At 42.8% G+C, this 26,848-nt stretch overlaps 1 protein-coding gene across 1 annotated transcript in view; it reads right to left on the reverse strand.

Annotated features, from left to right (window-relative positions):
- Positions 1-1,146: 1,146 nt before the first annotated feature.
- Positions 1,147-26,848, reverse strand: part of akap7 (A kinase (PRKA) anchor protein 7) — a 34,749-nt gene continuing 9,047 nt past the window's right edge. Inside the window, 2 exon segments of the mRNA XM_052471043.1 lie at positions 1,147-4,303; positions 4,920-4,955. Coding sequence (XP_052327003.1) covers positions 4,098-4,303; positions 4,920-4,955 — 242 coding nt within the window. The 3' untranslated portion in view covers positions 1,147-4,097.

The following is a 26,848-nucleotide window of genomic DNA, read 5'->3' on the forward strand; positions in this document are numbered from 1 at the left end:
CCAAAACATTTCACAACAACTCTACACAAGACACTTTGCATTAACATAGTTTTGCAGTATAAAGGACTTATGTTATCATTGATAAACAGTGTAAAATATAAACAAAAACATGTATGATGTGTAATTGTCTTTACATTTTTATGATTACAAAGCCAAGGGATGAAAATACCTCCACAATTCAAGAACAACCCAATGGCTTCAATGCAGTGGTCATATCATACTGAGAGCTATTGAGTAGAGGGGAGTTTATGATGATAAAGACTGGTCTGAAGAGAAGGCTGCACTCTTAAAAAAGGGTTCTTCGGCTGTCCCCATAGGATAACTGTTTTTGGTTCCAAGTAGAAGCTTTTTTTGTTCCAGGTAAAACCCTATGGGTACAGCCGAATAACCCATTTAGGTACTAGCTAGCCCCTTTTTTATTTAAGCGTGTAGTGGCTCTGGCAGGGAGCGTGTGTCGATCGGAGCAGGTCAAAACCAGAGATTCAAAAAAATGATAAGTATAGTTTCAGCCCACAGCCTGCCAATCCTTATCCGCTCACGCTGTGCACTCCTTTGTCTTTTTCTCCTGCTTTGGCAGATGGATCCAGAGCTGAGGCGAACGGGAGCTTTGAGGGCGAAGACCAAAAATAGAAGCATATGAGTAAAAAAATGAAAAACAGCTTGAGGCAGATGCTTTAAAAATACAAGAAGAAGTCACTGACCCATCTGTTGCGAGGAAATCCCAATATAAGGGTGCAGTGTGCATTACACAAGGCTCGCTATCACAGCACCTAAGAGTGAGAGCTCTTTGCCTTTAACCTTCCCATCGCCCAAGATAGACACCATAGTTTCCAGGTCCCCCTTGAGAAAGTGGTTTCTAACCTCAAGGGTCTTGTCCTGGTTAAATAAAAACAAATAATCTAAAACCACATGGGAAACAAACTCTGTTAAATCAATCTTCATATCATGATTTTTGTATTGTGGCTAGACATGATACAAACAGTTGACATCCAGCACACCTGGTATACAGAACAACATCTCGACTGTTGAGACCATGAGCAAGGAAGCAGACAATGTTGTAGCATCCCATGACACATCTGTGACAAAGCATATATTAAGGTTCTGGTGAAATTATGCAAAAGATCAACAAAAACATCAAACGAAAGCCTCAGTGAATAGCCTCTGTCTTTATTAAAGCCACTTGGAAGTGGTATTTAAAGCATAGTGCTAAAAGCAAGTTTAAAAAAAATGAAATTCACAATGTGCTTTTTTCCCCCCCAACTAGTTTCTTTCTACTCATTTAAAAATTAAACATTTTCTTTAAGAAATATATCAAATGAATAACGGAAAAGTGTGTACTTCCTGTTGTGTTTGTTCTGTGGTACAGTGCATTAGAAAAGTATTCAGACCCCTTCCCTTTTCCCGCATTTTGTTACAGCCTTATTCTAAAATAATTTAATCTAATATTTTCTCATCAATCTACACAGAATACCCCATAATGACTAAGCGAAAACAAGTTTAGAAATGTTTGCACATTTATTAAATATAAAACAAATACTTTATTTACAGTATGAAACTCAAAATTGAGCTCAGGTGCATCCTGTTTCCTTTGATCATCCTTAAGATGTTTGTACAACTTGATCCAAAATCAAATCTTATTTGTCACATGCTTACTTACAAGCCCTTAACCAACAATGCAGTTCAAGATTTTTTTTTTTTTTTAAATCACCAAACTAAATTAAAATTAAATTGATTGGAGATGATTTGGAAAGGTACACATCTGTCTATATAAGGTCCCACAGTTGACAGTGCATGTCAGAGCAAAAACCAAGCCCTGAAGTCAAAGGAATTGTCCGTAGAGCTCCGAGACAGGATTGTGTCGAGGCATTGATCTGGGGAAGAGTACGAGAACATTTCTGCAGCATTGAAGGTCCCTAAGAACACAGTGGCCGATCACAGAACACAGTGGTCATCACAGAATGATGGACCATTCTTAAATGGAAGAAGTTTGGAACCACCAAAACTCTTCCTAGAGCGGGCCGCCCGACCAAACTGAGCAATCAGGGGAGAAGGGACTTGGTCAGAGGTGACCAAGAACCCGATGGTCACTCTGACAGAGCTCCAGTGTTCCTCTGTGGAGATGGGATAGTCCTTCCAGGAGGACAACCATCTCTGTAGCACTCCACCAATCAGGTATTTATAATAGTCGCCAGACGGAAGTCACTCAGTAAAAGGCACAACAGCCCGCTTGGAGTTTGCCAAAAGGCACCTAAAAGGACTCTCAGACCATGAGAAATAACATTCTCTGGTCTGCTGAAACCGAGATTGAACTCTGACCTGAATACCAAGCGTCACGTCTGGAGGAAGCATGGCACCATCCCTACGGCGAAGCATGGTTGTGGCAGCATCATGCTGTGGGGATGTTTTTCAGTGGCAGGGACTGGTAGACTAGTCAGGATCAAGGGAAAGATGAACGGAGTAAAGTTGATGAAAACCTTGATGTTGATGAAAACCTGCTTCAGAGCGCTCAGGACCTCAGACTGGGGCAAAGGTTCTTTTTCCAACAGAACAACGACCCTAAGCACACAGCCAAGACAATGCAGGAGTGGCTTCTGGACAAGTCTCTGAATGTCCTTGAGTGGCCCAGCCAGAGCCCGGACTTGAACCCGAGCTAACATCTCTGGAAAGACCTGAAAATAGCTGTGCAGCGACACTCCCCATCCAACCTGACAGCGCTTGAGAGGATATGCAGAGAAGGGGAGAAACTCCCTAAATACAGGCATGCCAAGCTTGTAGCGTCATACCCAAGAAGACTCGATGCTGTTATCACTGCCAAAGGTGCTTCAACAAATTACTGAGTAAAGGGTCTGAATACTAATGTAAATATGATATTTTAGTTAATATAATTCTTTATAAAATTGCAAAAAGTTTTTTAAAAAAACGGTTTTTGCTTTGTCACAATACCCCATGTGTGTAGATTGATGAAGGGAAAAACATTCAATCCATTTTAGAACAAGGCTGTAACGTAACAAAATATGGAAAAAAGTCAATGGGTCTGAATACTTTCCAAATGCACTGTATCTATCTACTGTGTGTAGTACACTAGCCTACTACAGTATCTGTAGTTCCTTGGTGCTGTCTCCGCACTGCTGGTGGGAGCTAGGAGTGTTCAGTCAGTCAGGTGCCAGAGATCTCCTGGCGGATGCTAGCTTGGACAGCCGGCTGGGATAGATGCTCCTTTAGGTCCTGTAGGTTCTGAGACAAAGAATGATTGTGTTTGCACCGGGCCTTCCTAACCAGGCCTGCTGCATCACCAGCCCCTCCTACAGGGGACAAACAAACAAACACGAACCTAACATGATCCTCATTGCTGGTAGGTCAACCTAGTTGTCATATTTTAACATGCATATTTTACCACAGGTAGCACATGGGACCCACTCTTCATTTACCTTTTCAAGTTTTAGCCACATTACAGCACAGATGAGACAGGATCATGTAAACATAGTTCACAGCATATTGTCCAGCTGCACAGATGAGCTCATTTTCCCTTGTCTCAGGTTTTTGAGTTGCAGTTCCTTTTGTAGTGCTGTTTTGTTTTAGCTTAGTAGAAAGACAGTGAATGTCTTTGTACTGACTGCACCTTGGAGGACCGAGGTACAGCCTAACCTAACCAAGATCAGTCTGTAGTGTGTGTCGTGACATGTCAGCTCCACTCTGAGCATTGGAACGACCCACACCTCACATAGCATATTAATCAGAACAGAAATTTCCTTCAGAAGGCCAACTCTTTCTCCCAGGGCACAGATAAATCAAGAATGAACAAAGGTCCACACTAGACAGATGGACTGACAGACATGACAGGAGGGATTGTATGGGGCGAGGCTGCCTTGATCATTGGTGACAATCAGGTACACAAAATCAAGTACACATAAAACTGCATATGGATTCCACACTCAATCCAGAGTTTTGCCACAAAACCTTTCTTCCTTCTCTAGTAAAACACCTCAACTGGGCTTGATCCAGTAACAGTACTGCCCATTGGCTCCTGGGCCGGTTGGCTGGCTGGCTGACTGCCTGACTGGTTAGTGTCCAGTGCTGCCTGGGGGAATTGGCTGTGGTCACTTGCTGCTGGTGCTGGTGTCGGTTGTTTTGACAGCGTTAGTGTTGAGGTTGTCTGAGGGCCGCGCCGGGTCAGATGACGCGGCCCCGTTGTGTTGAGTCTCGTCCATGAACTGCTGCACGGCCAGCAGCACGGCGTCTTCCACCAGCCTCTTACTCAGGCTCACAAGCTCTTCATCGTCAGGCTCCGGACCCCTCTTGACACCTATAGAACCAACGACATCACAACAGCTAGCATCACTACCCTGTTACTACTCACACCATGCAGCCTACCAGGTCTAGGCTATATTACACTTGCTCTATTCCAGCCCAGTGTCAACTTCTGTCAACACAACAAGGAGCCCCCTGGTTAAAAGCTCTTCAAGGCTCAAAGTTAATCAGTTAGTAGTGATGGTAAGATCATACAGTATCAAAGCACATTCACAGAGACTGGGAAGTACATTTGAGAAATTAAGTGACCTGTTTTTAAGGGTCTGTGAATTCACTGTGGCTATAGTTGCATGAGATAGTCAGTGCCTGCAGTAATGTTCTCTTGTTAGCTATTGTATCAGTGACAGTCTGCCAGTGTGTTAGAGTTGGGATTGTGCATTAGAATGACAGGGGATTGGGTATTTACAGTGAGAACACTGAGAAGCTAGCGAAGACTAAAGCAGGACAAACACTGCTATCAATCTTTCATGCAGTTGCTCCAGTAGTGTTGGTGAGTCAGTCAGCTAGTTACACAATACCATGTCAAGGGAGGGAGTCAGGAAGAATACAGTGCATTAAATGAAATGGTGCTTTGGGCCTCAGAGAGCCCACAGAGACAGAGAGGCACGTACTTGTCCGAGCAGCCCGAGGCCCGCTCTGAAAAAGATCTGCAAGACAAACAATAGCCATTTAGCAACAGAATAGCACTTCTCAAATCAAATCAGACTCAATTTCTCACAGAGGAGTTTGTGTGGCAATTAGTCTATTCAGTTTTTAGATTGGCCATACATATTTTGATTGATTGACAGAGCATACCTTAATTTCAGTGCTGAATGATTTGAGCTTGATAAATGTCAACACTCATTTTGAAATAGTACTTCAAAAGTACTCATAATACTTCACACATTTGATTTATGTGGTGTTTTATGGTCTTGTACTCAGAGGACCACTGTGTAACAGAATCAAGTAGTCAGATTAAGAAAGATTAAGAGTATTATTTTTAGGGATTTAATTAAAGACATTTAAATACTTACAGCAAAGGTGGATAAATAATTAGCTTTCTTGAGACTGCAAAGTAATTACCTTTTTTTGTTAACCTACAGTGTGAAGATTAGAATAAAGAGAGAGCCGTTATATTAGTGACACGTGGAGCGTTAGTTCCTCAGTCAGGAGTGTGAAGAAAAACATAACTCAATCAAGGCAGGAGAGTGCACTTTGAACCATGGAAGTCCTCAGAACAGAGACACAGTGTACAATACATATAAGGTTGTGCATACATCCATTGAACTTTATGCTAGTCATTCTATTTCTAGGTATGCATACATCACACCTAAAGGAGACAGCTTTGCGTTGACTTGACAGCAAACCTGAACATCGTAGACTAGACTTTCTCTTCCACTCTAGCTATAATATTGAGCAGCCGGAGAGGCTAAACTCTATTCCATTAGCTGCTGCACAACCTTATGAGAGCAGTAAATGCTCCATCAGCACCCACAATAGTGTGAGCGATAAGGCTGACAGATTAAGAGCTGGCCAGCAGGGCGTATCAGAGAGAGAGGTGGTTCACCTTTTCATTTGGACTGAGACAATGGAAGCCCAAACCCAGTCTCGCCTAGGTTCGTAATCATGGCGATAGCATTAGAATGAGTTTGAGAGTATTGAACTATGCAGGTATCGAACACCACTCACTCAGTCTGTCTCTCTGTTGCCCTCTCTCCTCCACTCTTGTGGCCAGACATTTCATTAGAAATGCCAGAAATGTAAGTTGCTTTCCTCCATCCCCGGTAGGGGGAGCTGTGCAGTGGGGCCTGTCTGGAGGTATTTCCTGAGGAAACGGCAGCTCCATTAGAGAGATCCTGAGAGGAGAGTTCCTCCTAAACCACCAGGTCATCTAATGGAAATGAGGCGACAGGGGGCCTGGTGGCCTGACAAGGTTGTCATTGGCTCTCAGCTCCAATCTTTCCTAACGAGATTAGCAAAGGCTGTGTGTGTGATAGAGAGACATGCTTTGCTTTATCTTGGCCAGGTCACAGTTGTAAATGAGAACTTGTTCTCAACTAGCATACCTGGTTAAATAAAGGTGATTTTTAAATGTTTTATAATAAAACATCCAGTATGAGACGGAGCAAAGAACAAATGGCAGGAGAGAAAAGGAGTGCCCTCTTTCCCAGGGCACAGTGGCTACATAAAAGCAAGCAGAAAGACAGACAGAGAGGAGTGCAGACAGGCAGCAACAAGCAGGACAATAATGCATAGCAAGAAACCAATCAAGGTTTCTCTCACAATATGGATGCAGCATAGAACACACTGAAATGAGAATTGTATCACAGATCCAAATAAGGCAACTAGCACAGATTTTCTGTGTGTGTGGTTTTGTTCTGAGTCATTCCCCCATCTTTTCTCTTCCAGTGGCTGCTAACTGCACTGTGAAGGACAGGCATACCGATCAGCTCTAGCTGGGTACAATCCCCCCCTCTTACCACCACCCCACCCCTCTCCGCCATGCTGCCTTTTAAAATCCCAAAGCCATTATGTAGCCCTGTCGGGGTTGTCAGAGGCTCTGGACTCACAGTTTGTGCTGGTGGAACAAAAGACAGCCCCTTTTTCCATGGAAAATACAGTATTCACACGGCCAGCCAGCGGCGAAACAAGCACACGCTTCTCGCACCCAGCTGTGCTCACGAGGGATGGCGACGTCAGTCATCACCCAACAAGCATCTGACCTCTTACAACAAACCTATTCACCCCTCTCATTCCCTTCGCCATCCCTCTATTTTCCCTCTCTCACTCCCCCTCACCCCCTAGCAAGAAGTAGGGCAAACAGGCTCTCAGAACAAGGCAAGCTCTCTGACTGCAGTGTTTCAGAGAGAAAGGGCTGCATAGAGTTTGAGACAGAGAAAGAATGCAGACAGAAAATCCTGCCAAATCAAAAAATACATCCCAATTTAACCTAGCTTTGCCAGACTGGTCAGACCTTTGGACCAACTCATAAAACTGTCTTGAGAAATGAAACATTAATTGGTTGGCTGCATGGGAGCTGCCAGTGCTGAGAGTGCTGCAATGTCCATTGTTGGAGAGGCTGTTGGCGCACAGCAGCTCTAGAAAGAGAAACTGTCACTTTGACAGACAGCCCCAAGTCCACATCTACACACTAGTTACAGAAACAGGAGCATGCACATTTATGGCATGTGCACGGTGTTGGACTGTAAACTCCTCCGCAACGCGAAGATGAGACCTAAAGTGCAAATACAAGTACACACGCACACAAAATCACATACTTACCCACACACACACTACAAGTATGAGCCCTTTTATTTCTCCTATAGATCTGATTTAGAGTCCCAGCCACATGCAAACCATAAGACAGACACACACACACTTACTGATCTTCTCCTCTGCTCGGGAGAAGGGAAAGCAACACAACTGCCCCATGGCCGATCCTCTCCTCCCCTCTCTATCACTCCCTGCTCTATTCCGTTGCAAACGGATGAGTGGTAAAATCCAGCACAGCTTCCACACCGCCTGAGAGGGAGTGAGTGAATGAGGGTGTAAACGAGGGGCTGAATGCTGCGTCCGCTCTGTGATAGAGAGGGGAGGGGTGTGAGAGTCCGGACAACGTGACTGGGAAGATTTTAATTTACTGGCAATTTGAGAAATTTACCGGAACCATATGCATTGGATGAGTAACCCATTAGGGCATCCACCCACGGTGCTCAGAATAACAGAAATCATACTTAGATTATGGTAATGCTTCTTAACAGAACATGCAACTCCTGTAATGAAGCAGCCAATAAAACGTCATTTTCAAACATTTGCCAAAATGCAATTTGCTGTAAATCACTATTCTAGAACAGCACACCAGATAGCAGTTCCGTAAAGACAAGGACATTTCTAAACTTTGAACGGTAGTGTACATTAGGCAAATATATTTCCGTGTACTTCCCTATTGGACCCACCACTATGCCATTTCGCTCCTGTTCTATTGGTTTTCGTACCAACTTTCTTTCGTTGTCCAGAGCCAAAGGCACAATTCCAGTCATATCAGCAACCCATCCTAGTTGTTGCATCTTTAGACTCCCCCTCTTTCAAGTTCATAAGAGATTTTAATCTGAGCCTGTAATTGAACCCACAAATGCTGATGCTCCAGATACTCAACTAGTCTAAAGAAGGCCAGTTTTATTGCTTCTTTAATCAGACAACAGTTTTCAGCTGTGCTAACATAAATGCAAAAGGGTTTTCTAATGATCAATTAGCCTTTTAAAATGATCAACTTGGATTAGCGAACACAACGTGCCATTGGAACACAGGAGTGATGGTTGCTGATAATGGTCCTCTGTACACCTATGTAGATATTCCATCAAAAATCTGCGGGTTTCCAGCTACAGTAGTCATTTACAACATTAACAATAACAACAATAAATTGCCCCAAAAAAAAGTTTTTTTTTAAAACAGGGACATTTCTAAGTAACCCCACACTTTTGAATGGTAGTGTATATAATGAATCCTGTCTATACAGAAATAAATCAAATACTTCAACATACTTCACCAGAAAGCCTGACATAGCCACAGAGGAATTGAGGATCAATACCTTCATTTTAAAAAATTGCTGTTGATTGTTTCAAATCGCAAGCTTGTAGGCCTATGTCTATTCAGGAAGCCTGCGTGGCAATAGGCCTAGCTGATTATTGAGTTGCGGCCGTCAGTGAAAAGCATCTAAAATATGTCTGAAGATAACGGGTCTCGAGTATAATTTAAAATGTTGAGACAAGGGGAGGGGTGTTTGGCGAAGATATAGGCGAGTCTCTCTCCAGAATGGCTCAGCTGTCTTCTGCCAATTCTTGCGCATTCACTGTGTGAATTGTTCGCTCTTTAATAGAAATGTTTTATCAATTCCCCATTACATACAGTGAGTGTACAAAACCTTAAGAACACCTGCTCTTTCCATGATATAGACTGACCAGGTGAATCCAGGTGAAAACTGGGATCCCTTATTGATGTCACTTGGTAAATCCACTTCAATCAGTGTAGATGAAGGGGATGAGACAGGTTAAAGACTTAAGCTTTTTTGACAATTGAGACATGGATTGTGTGTGTTTGTGCCTAATTTTTGTACACTCGTGTATTTCAAAACTATATTATTGAAATTAAGCTCATCCACGAAAATTTGCATTCGAAAATCATAACTGGCATGCAGAATGGTACAGTAGGATACATCGTAAGCATCCCGACATTCACGCACCAGCTATGAAGTCTTTATGAAATAATTGCCTCCCGTTTCAGTGGTAGAATGTAGCCTATAGGCTACTTTGAAGCGAGGTAAGACATGCCTCATAATATGAAATAAAACATTCAGAATTCAAACCATTAAGTATATTTTCTAAATGCATACTGCCTTCAGCTCACATTGTAAAGTGGTGGGTGACACACTGACAGCCTGTTGCCTGCAGTTGCCTGCAGTTGAATGGGAGGAGAGCTTAAATTACCAGTTGAGAAATAAAAATAGTACCTCTTTTTAATCGTGCACCAAAACTGTTTTACACACAACTGCATTTATAATAGTTGCACAATGAATGGGATAATAGAGGCACATGTTTTATTCCAGTAGCAACCAGCTGAGGAGCTGCAGGAGAAGTTCTCAAAATAGGCTCTGTGTGCTGGGCGTGTGATAGTTGTGTTGGATAAATATGACACATGACTAGCAACACACAAAAGGGCAATTTAAATTTCACTAAATTTAAATGTGGTCCTTCTGTAGCTCAGTTGGTAGAGCATGGCGCTTGTAACGCCAGGGTAGTGGGTTCGATCCCCGGGACCACCCATACATAGAATGTATGCACATATGACTGTAAGTCGCTTTGGATAAAAGCGTCTGCTAAATGGCATATATTATTATTATATTATTATTATGCAAATGAAAGTATAGACAAATAAGCATGACGGTCAAACGTATTTACATCGACTGGTATTTCAATCAATGAACAAAAAGCATTTTGCAACAGGATTTCTTTTTTGGTCATTTTGGCTGACGACTGTTATTTATCGGCTTAAAAAACAAATTGAAGCACTACGACTAACTCACATTTAATGCGCTAACCTACAGACCCAAAAGATCAAATAAGAATCACACCAACAGATCAAAATGTCAAAGTGCAACAGAATGCTGTAAGTGAAAATCCAATTATCCTTTTCTACAATTCAAAAGTTGAACAATTGTAAATGCTTTTAGACAGTGGCTTTTCGAGCAAAAACTAAGAATAGAAAAATGACATGTCAGGTAGAGAGACAGGACATACAGATCTAGCTATAGGTAATGAACACTTATCTCTGATGTCCACTTCATTATTAGCCATCTCTGCTCTGACCCCACTGGCCCGGGTACCCCTCTCAACACTGTCACCACCTCTTACCCACCATCCAAGGCCCACTAGAAGGCAGCCTTTGTGAAATACTACGCCAGGGTAACTACAGTCCTCTCCTCTACTTAACCCTCAACATACAAGATTTAATTAGCAGCTAATTCAATCTAGTCTGTTGGTATTCAAAAACATATGTGATTGTGGAGGAGTGCGAGATGGATGGGTGGGCACACAAAGGCCAGCTTGGATCACAACACACACACACACACACACACACACACACACACACACACACACACACACACACACACACACACACACACACACACACACACACACACACACACACACACACACACACACACACACACACACACACACACACACACACACACACACACGGTCATGACAGGGTGACGCCTGCTTAGAAAATAATGAAATAAAACTGCTCTCTGGAGGTCAGCGCTGCTAGACGCCTGGAAGTCTCTACTAAGGGGGGAAAATGGTCTGTCTATCAGTCTGTGGACCTAGTCTAGATGACGGTGCTGATCTCAGACACAGCTCTGTTATTGTTGTTAAACACGGATAACATCAGAGCTATTTTAGCTTGGAACGCCAGTGTTTATTATTTCTGGAATGTCCCACTGATGGCGATTTACCAGGTCTAGTTGCGTTTGAAAGGTGAAAGCCTTGATTAAATCAGATCTATCGACATGTATTGAAAGTCAAATGCACCCGAGCATTACTTTTATGTTGGACAGCGTGAATCTGACAGATACTAAATGAATCAGGGACTTGTTTTTGTGCGAGAAATGAATAGATTTATTCAGACAGTGCAGAGACCACTGAGTCTTACAGTGTAGATCATAGAGATGTGTCCACATAATTAATAATCGCACAACAAACAGCATCAGATCCATACAACAGCATGTTTCATATGCAGAGTCTGAGCGAGCAGGTAGGGCGAGGCCCTTGTTGTGCGGTGACAGGTAGTCTAGCAGTTAAAAGCATTGGGCCAGTAACCAAAAGGTTGCTGGTTCGAATCCCTGAGCCAACTAGGTGAAAATTGATGGGACTATGCTGTACTCTTAAACTGTGATTGGAAGAGATTTAGTTGGAGTCAATCTATTATGGAGGACCAGCAGCTGTCTGTTGTGGCCAATCCTAGATGCTGGATTAAACCAGAGTCAGGCCGTTAAGGATGTGTGATGGCATTGTAACAGGCAATTGATGGACCACATACACGGCAACATTTGTCCTCAGCTGGCTGAGAGGGCCAGCAGTCTCCAGCTCCCAACAACAGTAACCACACAGCTGCTTCTACTCTAAAAAAACACACTAAATGCACAGATTCACTCACACGTGTAGGCAAAATTAGGCACACACGCTCGTGGACACAGACCAAAATGGGCACACATACACTGTTAAACCTTCCCCATCCCATTGTGGTGCTACAATGTGCCAATCGCTGTGCTTCAATGGAACAGGAGAAAAATTACAGGGTACAAAAACACATGACTGGATGTTCATGATGAGCTAGGGCAGTTTCCCAACGCCAGTCCTCCAGTAAACCTCAAAAGTACACGTTTTGTTGTAGCCATGGACAAGCACACCTGATTCAACTTGTTAACTAATCATCAAGAGAAAGAAAATGTTTCTGGCCAAGGAAAAAGCTTTTAACAGATTAAATGATCACTCTAAACCAACAAATGGACAATTCTTCTAAAGATTGAATTACAACATTACCATTAGTCAGTGGAAAACAGAGAGAGCTAGAGAGGTTTGGAGCCACATGGATAGAACATGTGAAAAATGCTCCCAACATTTCATGCATTTACAGCAGAGAAATGTTGCCAGGAGAAATATATCAAAACGAATGAGAGAGATTGGCATTGTCATCTCCCAATGATATATATAATATTTCAAATAGCTGTTCACCTTAGAGGAAGACAGCCCTAAAATCTGATCATTCTCAGAGATTTTATATAGAATCACCCCCACCCGAAACTTACTGACGAGCAGCAAGATTTGATCGAGGAGTTTATGCCGTTGAATCATTCAAAAATAGGCAAGTCACCAGGTTTATAAAATGTTCTTTACAGAAACCCCTACTATCCGGAACCCACCACGAGGGATTCATTTCATTATTAAAGCAACATGCAGAAGTTCCATATCACGTTACTCGGTTGTGATGACTGTATAATGTCGAACATGTATTTCTTTAAAAGTTAGAAAAGTGATACAAAATATAATCCACCATGATCAAAACGGTTTCTTGGCAGGGAGATTCATAGAAGACCGTATCAGAATGAGTCTTAAAATGATGTATTATTATGATAAAGCAAATGAACCAGTCCTTATATTTGATTGCAGATTTTGAAAAGGCATTTGATAAGATCAGATGGATGGGACTTCTTATATGAATGTTTGAAAGACTTTGGCGAGTCCCTCATAAATAGGGGAAAGATATCATACCAGGACTCAAACTCATAAATAATAGGTACATCTCAGATAGTTTAAAACTGTCAAGAGCAGTGAGACAGGGTTAGCCTCTCTTGCCTTACCTATTTTTAATTGGGATTTAAATATTAGCTATAAAAAGGTGACAAATAGAGATCGAAGGATTAGACATGTATGGTTGTATGACTAAGATCTCTACCTATGCAGAGGATACCACCTTCCATCTCCGTCCTCAAGCTGCCTCCATAAGCGCACTCAAAGATTTAGACTGGGGTCTTTAAAAAAAACTCCAACTTGGTAATAACACGTAGTGTGTCAACTACATGGACAGACGGGCCAGTAAATAAATGTTCTTGGAATACATTATGCCTGAATGCATGAACGACCTACATTTTGAAGCGAAATGTAAAAAGATTGACAAAATATTAACCATGGAAAGGCAATCATCCTTCCATACACTGAAAAGTCATATTAATGGATTATTTAGCCGTCTCAATTCAATAATCTTATGTCTCTCCGGTCGCAAGATCGTTTTTTCAAACAATATGAACAGAAAATATGTACATTTATATGGAACAATAATCCAGAGAAAATTAAGAAAATATATGTATCAACAATTAAGAGGGTGGACGAAGACTGACTAATTTCAAGGTTCAAGGTTGCAATCTGAAGGCGTCCTGAATACAGAAACTATAATCCAATCCAAACTGGATTTCAGTAAGTTAACGTCCCCTTTCTTCAACTTAAAAATGTCTCTACCAAAATAAAATAAGTATTTTTAGCAATGCATCTCCATTCCTCCAGGAGGCAATAAAATCATGGTTATACTTCCAATTCTATCCACCCGAAAACCCTGGGGAAATTGTTCAGCAACTTACTTGGTACAACACAAATATTGAAATTTATGGACAAAATAACATTGTGCACAACGATGGAAAGTTTGATTTTGGAACATTGTGTAGAACCTATTTATTTGTACAATTGATACATATTCTCAAATGGTGTCTGCTATAACAGTCACATGGAAAGTTAAGATGAAGAAAGGAAAGCACAACTTAACAGCATGCCGTACTACTATAAAAAAAACTAGCAATGATTTTGTTCATTGTGTATCCAATTCTGTATTTGTATAGAATTGCAGAGTAAATTGATACACTGCTCAAAAACATAAAGGGAACACTAAAATAACACATCCTACATCTGAATGAATGAAATATTCTCATTAAATACTCTTTTCTTTACATAGTTGAATGTGCTGACAACAAAATCACACAAAAATTATCAATGAAAATCAAATGTATCAACCCATGGAGGTCTAGATTTGGAGTCACACTCAAAATTAAAGTGGAAAACCACACTACAGGCTCATCCAACTTTGATGTAATGTCCTTAAAACAAGTCAAAATGAGGCTCAGTAGTGTGTGTGGCCTCCACGTGCCTGTATGACCTCCCTACAACGCCTGGGCATGCTCCTGATGAGGTGGCGGATGGTCTCCTGAGGGATCTCCTCCCAGACCTGGACTAAAGCATCCACCAACTCCTGGACAGTCTGTGGTGCAACATGGCGTTGGTGGATGGAGCGAGACATGATGTCCCAGATGTGCTCAATTGGATTCAGGTCTGGGGAACGGGCAGGCAAGTCCATAGCATCAATGCCTTCCTCTTGCAGGAACTGCTGACACACTCCAGCCACATAAGGTCTAGCATTGTCTTGCATTAGGAGGAACCCAGGGACAACCGCACCAGCATATGGTCTCACAAGGGGTCTGAGGATCTCATCTCGGTACCTAATGGCAGTCAGGCCACCTCTGGCGAGCACATGGAGGGCTGTGCGGCCCCCCAAAGACATGCCACCCCACACCATGACTGACCCACCGCCAAACCGGTCATGCTGGAGGATGTTGCAGACAGCAGAACATTCTCCACGGAGTCTCCAGACTCTGTCACGTCTGTCTTCCTAGGTTTTGGCCTTTCTAGGGAGTTTTTCCTAGCCACCGTGCTTCAACACCTGCATTGCATGCTGTTTGGGGTTTTAGGCTGGGTTTCTGTACAGCACTTTGAGATATCAGCTGATGTACGAAGGGCTATATAAATACATTCGATTTGATTTGTCACATGTGCTCAGTGTGAACTTGCTTTCATCTGTGAAGAGCACAGGGTGCCAGTGGCGAATTTGCCAATCTTGGTGTTCTCTGGCAAATGCCAAACATCCTGCACGGTGTTGGGCTGTAAGCACAACCCCCAGCTGTGGATGTCGGGCCCTCATACCACCCTCATGGAGTCTGTTTCTGGCCGTTTGAGCAGACACATGCACATTTGTGGTCTGCTGGAGGTAATTTTGCAGGGCTCTGGCAGTGCTCCTCCTGCTCCTCCTTGCACAAAGGCGGAGGCAGCGGTCCTGCTGCTGGGTTGTTAACCTCCTACGGCCTCCTCCACGTCTCCTGGTGTACTGCCCTGTCTCCTGGTAGCGCCTCCATGCTCTGGACACTACGCTGACAGACACAGCAAACTTTCTTGCCACAGCTCGCATTGATGTCCCATCCTGGATGAGCTGCACTACCTGAGCCACTTGTGTGGGTTGTAGACTCAGTCTCATGCTACCACTAGAGTGAAAGCACCGCCAGCATTCAAAAGTGACCAAAACATCAGCCAGGAAGCATAGGAACTGAGAAGTGGTCTGAGGTCCCCACATGCAGAACCACTCCTTTATTGGGGGTGTCTTGCTAAATGCCTATAATTTCCACCTGTTGTCTATTCCATTTGCACAACAGCATGTGAAATTTATTGTCAATCAGTGTTGCTTCCTAAGTGGACAGTTTGATTTCACAGAAGTGTGATTGACTTGGAGTTACATTGTGTTGTTTAAGTGGTCCCTTTATTTTTTTGATCAGTGTATATTTCAAACGTATTGGAAAGATATGACAAGCCAAAATCATGGAAGCAGGTCTTAAAATTGTACATACAAAACATCAATAGATACATACTCAAAAGCCTTTTAGTGAAAGATATTCTATAAAATTCTGTCAACAAAGAAAATGCTTTGCATTTGGGGTGTTGAGCAAGACACGAAATGTAGATTGTGTCCTGATGCCAGATGGTGAAATGTGCTCCAGAGTCCAATGGTGGCGAGCTTTACACCACTCCATCTGACGCTTGGCATTGGGAATGGTGAACGGTGCTATGCCATGGAATCCCATTTCATGAAGCTCCTGATGAACAGTTCTTGTGCTGACTTTGCTTCAGCATTTGGCGGTCCCGTTCTGTGAGCTTGTGTGGCCTACCACTTCGCGGCTGAACCATTGTTGCTCCTAGACATTTCCACTTCACACTAACAGCACTTACAGTTGACCGGGGCAGCTCTAACAGGGCAGAAATTTGACAAACTGATTTGTTGGAAAAGTGGCATCTTATGACGGTGCTACGTTGAAAGTCACTGAGCTCTTCAGTACGGGCCATTCTACTGCCAAAAAAACAGAATGGAGCTAAGCATAGGCAAATTCCGAGATGAAAACCTGGTTCAGTCTGCTTTCCACTTGGAGATTAATTCACCTTTCAGCAGGACAACAACCTAAAACACAAGGCCAAATCTACACTGGTTGCTTATGAATGTCCTCTTTCCATGATTAAATGCGGTGGTTCGCGCTTTCAGTTTTGTGCGAATGCCGCCATCCATCCCCAGTTTCTGGTTAGGGGATGTGACCAATATAATGTGATGATACTGAGTGGCCAAGTTAGTTTTCACTTAAATATGCTTGAAAATCTAAAGCGCAAGACCTGTGGTCCTTCTGTAGCTCAGTTGGTAGAGCATGGCGCTTGTAACGCCAGGGTAGTGGGTTCGATCCCCGGGACCACCCATACGTAGAATGTATGCACACATGACTGTAAGTCGCTTTGGATAAAAGCGTCTGCTAAATGGCATATATTATATTATATTATATTACCTGAAAATGGTGGTTTAGCAATCAACAACCAATGTGAGAGTTTGAATAATTTTGAAAAGAATGGGAAAATATTGCACAATCCAGGTGTGGAAATCTCTTAGAGACTTACCCAGAAAAACGCTCAGCTGTAATGACTCAGGTGTGAATACTTATGTAAATTAGATATTTCTGTATTTCTTTTTCAATCAATTTGCAAAAACGGAAAAAACATGGTTTTCACCTTGTCAAATGTCAATCTTGAATTTGGGCTAGAACACAACAGAATGTGGAATACGTCAAGGGTTTTAAATACTTTCTGTAGGCACACATGAGCAGATGCACACTAAAGATAACAGGGCCCTTCATATCACCTTTTTGAATATGACTAGTGTTATTCATCGCTGTGCCATCATGGCTTACTAACTACACAAGATAGACGTTTCTAGTAGCTACCCAAGACAAACATCCAAGGTACATTATCAACTGGGCAAGCCTAAATACCACACACACTTTCACCCACTCAAAGTCGAGGCCATTATCATTAAAACACACTTGAGCCTATATAAATATCAACTTACAGTGTATAGTAAAATCTGTCTGAAATGCCAGGCAAAGGATTTAGGCAGCACAATTAATCAATATTACCACAATATATAAATACATACACAGTGCTCATTTTAAATGTAATGATGCCTCCAACTGGAGCAAGAGGACTGTCCAATAGGCCTATTGCACGCAATGAAAACATCCTGTATTTCCTAGACATAGTTCAGCAGGACAGCTCAAATGCTATTCGCTCTCTTTTACCAATGAGGCCTGGAGGAATTGATCATGTGCACCCCTAACTGGAGATCCTCCTACATCCCCCTAACTGGAGATCCTCCTACATCCCCCTAACTGGAGATCCTCCTACATTTACAAAAACAACACTGTTATAATAGACCACCACCCTGCTACAGCAATGTCCAGCTCACAAAATCCTAGTTGATGTGTTCTGCAGCAGAGGGGGAAACAGCCTATCTTTAGGACTGTTAAAAATGGCCAGCTTCAGTCAGCTGATTTTAGCCATGCCTTCTGGTTAGTTCTAATCAGGCAGCTTAGTCTCCCATTCAGAGGACCCCCACTTTTGTTAGTGTCTTATTTGTCAATGTCACACAAAATAATCACCACCACATCTCGTTCAGCCTGTCAGCAGCCTTGATTCCCGGGATTTCAGTTTGTTAGTCTATGGCCTCAGCACGCTTTGTAGTCAGAAACATGAATTTTACATAATTATGACATAACATTGTAGGTTGTGCAATGTAACAGCAATATTTAGACTTCGATAAAATATGGAACGGTTCCGTATTTCACTGAATTAATAAAACGTTTTGTTTCTGAAATTATAGTTTCTGGATTTGACCATATTATTGACCAAAGGCTCATATTTCTGTGTTTATTATATTATAATTAAGCCTATGATTTGATAAAGGAGTCAGACTGAGAGGTGGTAGGCAGCAGCAGGCTCATAAGCATTAATTCAAACTTTACTGCGTTTGCCAGCAGCTCTTAGCGCTGTGCTTCAAGCATGGCTGTTTATGACTTCAAGCCTATCAACTCCCGAGATTAGGCTGGCAATACTAAAGTGCCTATTAGAACATCCAATAGTCAAAGGTATATGAAATATAAATGGTATAGAGAGAAAGTCAACGCGTCATAATTAATATAATAACTACAACCTATAACTTCTTAACTGGGAATATTGAACCACCAGCTTTCATATGTACTGAGCAAGGAACTTAAACGGTTGCTTTTTTTACATGGCACATATTGCACTTTTACTTTCTTCAACACTGTTTTTGCATTATTTAAACCAAATTGAGCATCGTTTCATTATTTATTTGAGACTAAATATATTTTATTCATGTATTATATTAAGTTTAAATAAAAGTGTTCACTGTTCATTCAGTATTGTTGTAATTGTCATTATTACAAAATATTAAAAAAGCAGATTAATCATCATCGGCTAATTTTGGTCCTCCAATAAATGGTATCGACGTTGAAAAATCCTAATCGGTCGACTTCAAGTTCTCACTGGACATGAGTCTCAGTTAACTGAACCATGAGTGGTCAGACGTGTGTGAATGTGGACATCTTCCATTAAACTCCTTATCCTTGTTCGCCTCATCCTTGTTCTGATCAGACATTCTGTAGTGGTTGCTACTGGCCTTAAGCCAGCACCTAAGATTTCTTATTACATTCATGGTCTTTCGATTCTCTACAACCCTACCCCTATTTTTCAAGAACCCACCAGTAGCACACCTCTCGCCAAATTCACCTACACTACCTTCTGCTAGTCTGCTGACGAAATGTAAAATCAAATGCATTCGTCACATAGTTTACAGTAGGTGTAAAAGATAAGCATTTTGCCCTGTGTGCTAGCTCCCTCAGCAAAGCAGTATTGCTATTATAAACTCTTAGCAACGTAATAACAAGAGTAAAAATAAATGGTTTTGTCATACCAGTGGTATACAACAGCTTTCAGCCTATCAGCATTCAGTGCTCGAACCACCCAGCTTATAATAATTAATAATTTAAAAAAAATTAAGTTATCAGTAGCACGCAACTCTCGCCACATTCACCCACACTACCTACCGCTAGTCCTCTGACCAAATCAAATGTATTCGTCACAGTTTACAGCAGGTGTAAAAGGTGCAGCAAAATGCTTATGCGCAAGCTCCCTCAACAATACAGTACATTAAATTTAATAAGTAAAAAATAAGAGGTAGAAGAGGAAGCATCCAGTAGACAGTAATAGACCACTTACATATATAAAGTGGGTAGTGGAATCAATAGTATCAATAGCATATAATATACTGAAAAAAATTAAATGCAACAATTTCAAAGATAGTATTAAGTTTGAGTTCATAAAAGGAAAGCAGTCAATTGAAATAAATTGAGGCCCTAATCTATGGATTTCACATTACTGGGAATACAGATATGCATTTGTTGATCAGATACCTTAAAAAAAAATAAAAAAATCACAGTATCTGGTGGACCACCGTTTGCCTCATGCGACACAACACATCTCCTTCGCATAGAGTTGCTCAAGCTATTGATTGTGGCCTGTGGAATGTTGTCCCACTCCTCTTCAATGGCTGTGCAAAGTTGCTGTATATTGGCAGGAACTGGAACGCGCTGTCGTCATCGAAGGTGAGCATTTGACAACTGAAGTTGGTTACGACGCCAAACTGCAGTCAGGTCAAGACCCTGGTGAAGACGAAGAGTAAAACATATGAGCTTCCCTGAGACAGTTTGACAGTTTTTGAAGAAATTCTTTGGTTGTGCAAACCCACAGCTTCATCAGCTGTCCGCAGGTGAAGAAGCCGGATGTGGAGGTCCTGGGCTGGTTACATGTGATCTGCGGTTGAGGCAGGTTGGACATACTGCCAAATGACCTAAAACAACGTTGGAAATGGCATATGGCAGAGAAATGAAGATTTAATTATCTGGGAACAGCTTTGGTGGACATTCCTGCAGTCAGCATGCCAATTGCACGCTCCATCAAAACTGGAGACATCCATGGCATTGTGTTGACAAAACTGCACATTTTACAGTGGCCTTTTGTCACCAGCAAAAGGTGCACCTGTGTAATGAGCATGCTGTTTAGTCAGCTTCCCACACCTGTCAGGTGGATGGTATGGCACCGATAGAGATGGTCGCTTCGAGTTCTTAGGAAACTACGCAGTAATATTATTATTATTGTTTTTTTAATGTATAATTTCTTACATTGTTACCCCAGGAAATCTTAAGTCTTATTACATACAGCCGGGAAGAACTACTTGATATGAGAGCAACTTCAACTTACTGACATTACGACCGGGAATACGACTTTCCCGAAGCGGAGACCTCTGTGTGGACCACCACCCAGGACAACGGAGGTAATTCCAGTAGGCGATCCAAAACAACGAAGCCGCAGAAGGGGCAGACGAAGCGGCCACCTGGCCAAGCCCTGTAGACAGGAGCGGTGTGCACGAGTATACTACTAGCAAATGTCCTGTCTCTTGACAACAAGGTAGACGAAATTTGAGCAAGGGTTGCCTTCCAGAGAGTCAGATTGTAACATACTGTTTCACGGAAACATGGCTCTCTCGGGATATGTTGTCGGAATCGGTTCAGACACCTCCATGCATCGCACTGACAGAGATAAACACCTCTCTGGGAAAAGGCATGGTGGTTGTGTATGCTTTATGAATAACGACTAATTGTGTAATCATAACATTAAGGAACTCAAGGCCTTCTGCTCACCCAATCTAGAATTACAATCAAGTGCCGGCAATTCTACCTACCAAGAGAATTCCCGTCAGTTATATAGTCGCAGTTGTGTACATTCCCCCTCAAGCAGATACCAAGAAGGCCATCAAGGAACATCACTGGACGACATGCAAACTGGAAACTATGCATCCTGAGGCTGCATTTACTGTCGCTGGGGATTTTAACAAAGCAAATATGAGAACAAGTCTACTGAAATTCAAGCATATTGATTGCGCTACACGCATGCGCAACACCCTCGACCTCTGAGAACAACATCGACATATACGCCGACTCAGCGAGTGCGTTTATAAAGAAGTACATTGGAGATATTGTACCCACTGACTATTAAAACCTACCCTAACCAGAAACTGTTGATGTATGGCGGCATTCGCGCAAAACTGAAAGCACGATCCACCGCATTTAACCATGGAAAGAGGTCTGGGAATATGTCTGAATATAAACAGTGTAGTTATTCCCTCCGCAAGGAAATCAAACAAGCAAAATGCCAGTATAGGGACATGGTGGAGTCGCAATTCAACGGCTCAGACACGGGACGTATGCAGCAGGGTCTACAGGAAATCACGGACTACAAAAAGGCATCCAGCCACGCCAGGGACACCGACGTCATGCTACCAGACAAACTGAACACCTTCTTTGCCCGTTTTGAGGATAATACATTGCCACCGTCGCAGCCAGCTAACAAGGACTGCGACCACCCCCACCCCCCTTCTCCGTGGCCAACGTGAGAAAAACATTTAAACGTGTTAACCCTCGCAAGGCTGAGACGCATCCGGAGCCACGTCCTCAAAGCATGCACAGACCAGCTAGCTGGTGTATTTACGGACATATTCAATCTCTCCCTATCCCAGTCTGCTGTCCCCACATGCTTCAAGATGGCTACCATTGTTCCTGTACCCAAGAAGGCAAAGATAACTGAACTAAATGACTACCACCCCGTAGCACTCACTTCTGTCATCATATAGTGCTTTGAGAGACTAGTCAAGGATCATGTCACCTCCACCTTACCGGCCGCCCTAGACCCGCTTCAGTTTGCATACCGCCCCAACATGTTCAGACTACGCAATCGCCAACACACTGCCCTATCCCATATGGACAAAAGGAATACCCATGTAAGAAAGCTGTTCATTGACTACAGCCTGTGCAACTGGGTCCTGAACTTTGACGGGCTTCCCCCAGGTGGTGCAGGTAGGAAACAACATCTCCACGTCGCTGATCTTCAACACTGTGGCCCCACAAGGGTGTATGCTCAGCCCTCTCCTGTACTCCCTGCTCACCCACGACTGCGTGGCCATGCACACATCCAACTCAATTATAAAATTTGCAGACGACATTGCGGCGGATAATTTCAGAAAGAGGGTCCAGATTGTCTAGCCCGTTTGTAGGGATCCAGATTTTTTAGCTCTTTCAGAACATCAGCTGTCTGGATTTGGGTGAAGGAGAAGCGGGCTGTCAATAATGTACTAGTGAAACAAATACCAAAAGATATTTGGTGGACTTTTCCTTTAAGCTGGAGATAGACAGCTAGCTCATTTGGGTGCTCATATGAGGCACAGAGACAGCATTTGGGATAATAGGGTGGTCGTGTCTAACCCTGCTCATTCCTTCAACTCTGCTCCCAAGAATTAAAATCGCCTATAGAGCCCATGGCCTGTATCACTAGAGAGCTCATAACAACTAGTGAGCTACAGGCAGGAATCAGCTATGCTAAAATGTAATTGGCCCATTTATTGCTTTACCTCCCTACTATTCTACATTTGCGCGCACTAAACATAGATTTTTCTATTGTGTTATTGACTGTACAGTTGTTTATGTGCAATGTAACTCTGTGTTGCTGTTTGTCACACTGCTTTGCTTTATCTTGGCCAGGTCACAGTTGTAAATGAAAAGTTGTTCAACTGGCCTACCTGGTTAAATAAAAGGTGAAATAAAAAATGTAAAAATCCCAGTAACAAGCCACCAATGGGGAGGGGGGCACCCTTGTGAACACTGACCCAAATTGTCACGCTCACCCTGGGAAGACTAATATACCCCTTGAACCCTGTGAACAACATGGAACACGGAGTAACTGAGGCAGCATTAAACATGGACGCCCAAGCGTCCAACATATGTTGTGATTTCATGAGACTGTATAGCCTGCATGATCGGCAACTTGAAGGCACAGGGGGCTCTGGAAATGGCTGACGTCGTACCCCATTTGCCAAACGTGGGAGCAGTATTTTTTTGTGGAGGCCCCTTGCTCCGGGAATTACCTCAGCCAAGTGATCGGGGGCTGCATGCAAACCCTGTTGTTTTCTTCATTCCCTCCAACTCCAGGAACTAAAAATATGAATCGTGTTGCCATAACACCAGGGGAAAGCTAGTAAGTGATTCGTCAGAAGTTAAGCATGCTAGCCAACGTTACCCAAAACGCTTTTTAGCATAAGTTAGGCTAGCTAGCCTCTGACCGCAGAAAGGTCCATTTAGAATAACTAGGTGAGTTACCTCTACGTATACCAAACAAAATAACTACCCCAGAAACTTCATCATAGGGAGGCAGGAACCTGACGAGCACGCTATGCAGTGCTTGTTTAGCTAGCCTGGTCTCAAAATTCCACTTTGGACCAGATCGCTTTATCAACAAGTCTAGGAAGAGGCAAGCGGTGCTAGACGGAGGCAGACAGGTGGCGGGGGGTACCCACCAGCCTCCCGTAACTGGTGACCGAGCGCACAGGATCCAGTTGGGTGCAGGCAGCCACCACATACTCTAGGCAGACAAGACATTTGCTCCCACCACTCAACCCAGCTCCGCTTCCTGCATCTCAGTCTCAGTCGAGGTACCAGCATCCAGGACCTTGGCTGGGACCGAGATGCAGGAAGCGTTGGTAACTACACATTCTGTAAATCGCGAGTAAGTATCTTCCAGAGAAATGCTATAACCGCACGACTGGGAGAATGATCTCGACCCAGAGCCGGCTTAGCCATCATCGTCTCTGTCGTTTTCTTAGCCCTCTTACTCATTGCACCAGCAAATGGAATAACTAATTGTGATTAGAAAACTTATTAGAACAAGGATAACCTTCATTGTACAACCGTCAGCACACAACATCCAGGGGGTGAATAGGCTCTACCACTATGGGACAGTTTAGTTGGTGCAACCTAAGACCGTCTTGTTTTGCAATTGTTTTAGTGGCGTGAATCGTTCCTGAGTTGAAGGAATGAATGCGAGCCTCACGCTTATCACCTGCGGAAGGTGGGGCTTCCAGCGAGAGGCCGATTTCATTGGCCTTGTCAGGCGTGATTGTAGATCCTTCAACCGAAATTGAGAGTGCGATCCCCCCATATATTCAACTAAAAACAACATGACATTCAGCCACTCTAAAATCAATTTCCTAATCAATACATAGCAGTTTCTCAGACAGCAGAGTGAATAATGAATAGCGTATAATCCATAATATGAGAGGAACCAGCCTGCAGCATCCTTGGCGGTTCGCACAAAACAGAGTCATATTCACAACATAGTAACACTATCAAATCTAAGTCTCACACATACATGGGTTAACCTCTTGCCCCAACCTTAGAGGGTGAGTACGGCAACAGTGTTTCAGAACTGTGATGTCAGCTCCTTGACATGGGTTTCACAGCTAGCTGCTTGTGTGAGGTGAGAGAGAAGGAACCCTCAGTGTGCTGCGTCCTGTCTGTGACACCAGTCTGACTCAGTCAGGGGAGTGGGGCCATCCCATCACAAGGCCAGCTCAGTGGCCCACAGTCCCCACAGGACCTAGGCCAGTGCCGGGAGCAGCTAGTAGAGATCAGAGGGCTGGGGAGAGACCCCCGACCTGCCAACTACACACATTTAGTGGGAAAGTCCTGGAGAGCTTGCCTAGCTGGCACTGCTACCCAACCAGAGCCTTCATGAGTCCAAGTGACAGCTGACGGAGACAAGAGAATAATATACTATATATGCACTAATCAACTCACACCAGTGTGTATGTGCACACCAATCCCAATTCTATCTTCATTGTAATATCAGTCATATTTTAATTGTGTGTGTTTACAGGTTGTTCTCAAATGAGAAATTAGCCATGGAGCTGAGCTCTATTTCTGTCATGTATAACAAACACATCCTCCTAAATCAACACCCTTCCAATGTATAGCCTGCCCGCCGCTGACAGTTTCCTGATCCAGTTGGAGTCCTTCCAGACCAACCCGGAGTACCAGGCAAATTAATATGGCATTTCTATTGGAGCCATGTTGCTCTCAACTGGATGCTTTTAGACATTTCCATGTTAGTCATGTAGACCAACCAAAAGCTCTGTGGACTAATTACAGATGAACTAGGCTATAGCCAAACCATAATAGCCAAACCATATTTTAATGTTTTGTTGTCGGCCCTACATACATCACACTGAGCGCACACACACTGGTTGAATCCACGTCTTTCCAATAAAATGACGTTGAACCAACATAGAATAGACATTGAATTGACGTCTGTGCCCAGTGGGATGGTACATATTTGATATGCAGAACAAGTCTATTCCAAGTAACACCAATTTCACAGGCTGTTAGACAGCAATCTGATGCACAATTAACTTGTTCCTGATCGTCTTAAAAAGCAGACTTAACACACACAGCCAGAGGAGCGCACAGTGGAGACAGTCAGTGCACATGAATTAGGCTGCCCTGTTCCCACAACACTTCTTCCCTCGTCAGCTCTGTGTACTGGCTAATGAATTCCAAGCCTTTAGCTGATCTCACACAGACTATTTCTCTCACCGCGGGTGCATTCGACTTTTGCCAAGCTTGTTTTTAAGTGGCTTTAAGAGCAAAAACTAAAATCTCCAGAAGGTGGAGGACAAACATAAACATTCCTGGTTTTTTAAACAATTAGGCTAATTTGAAAAAAGGTCTGTTCTGTGGTTTACTCAGTCAAAATAGAACACGAAGTGAACGGTTGACAAGGACACTTGTTCCCAGAGAAGAACATCATCCTCAAATAATTGATAAATCCAAAGAAAGCAAGCAGGGAATTCAAACAAAAAAACAAGTACTAAAAGCCACAAAACACAATCCCCACCAATTCTGTCTTGATTATGAGCGTCTATTGATTGTCAGAACAAACCTCCGAGGAATATCAAGGCAGGTCTGAACAACAAGCATCTTAAACCTCCTAATGTTAGTCCCTGGGTAAAGAGTTGACCAGATGATGTAGAGGAAAAGCACCACCCTCACAGACAATCACCTAAAAGATGATAAACTCCCTCTGCTGGTCAAAATAAAAACAAAGCAACCCGCAAGAATTCCGTTCAGTAACATCAAGGGGCAGTTTGAAAATAAAATCTAGGCTAAAAAAACAATAACATCCCTTGCTACATCACATTATATGAACTGGTTCTGGAAAATTTTCTAGGATAAATATTAAATCCCAGTAAGAAAATCCCCACTGTACTCACTATTAGTCTGTATTATGATATTTAGACTTTCCTCAGGTTTAGTTTACCTCCCAAGTTTTGGAGTAAATAAAGTTGTGTGCAT

Source organism: Oncorhynchus keta, chromosome 19 (assembly GCF_023373465.1).
Source record: "Oncorhynchus keta strain PuntledgeMale-10-30-2019 chromosome 19, Oket_V2, whole genome shotgun sequence".
Lineage (NCBI taxonomy): Eukaryota > Metazoa > Chordata > Actinopteri > Salmoniformes > Salmonidae > Oncorhynchus > Oncorhynchus keta.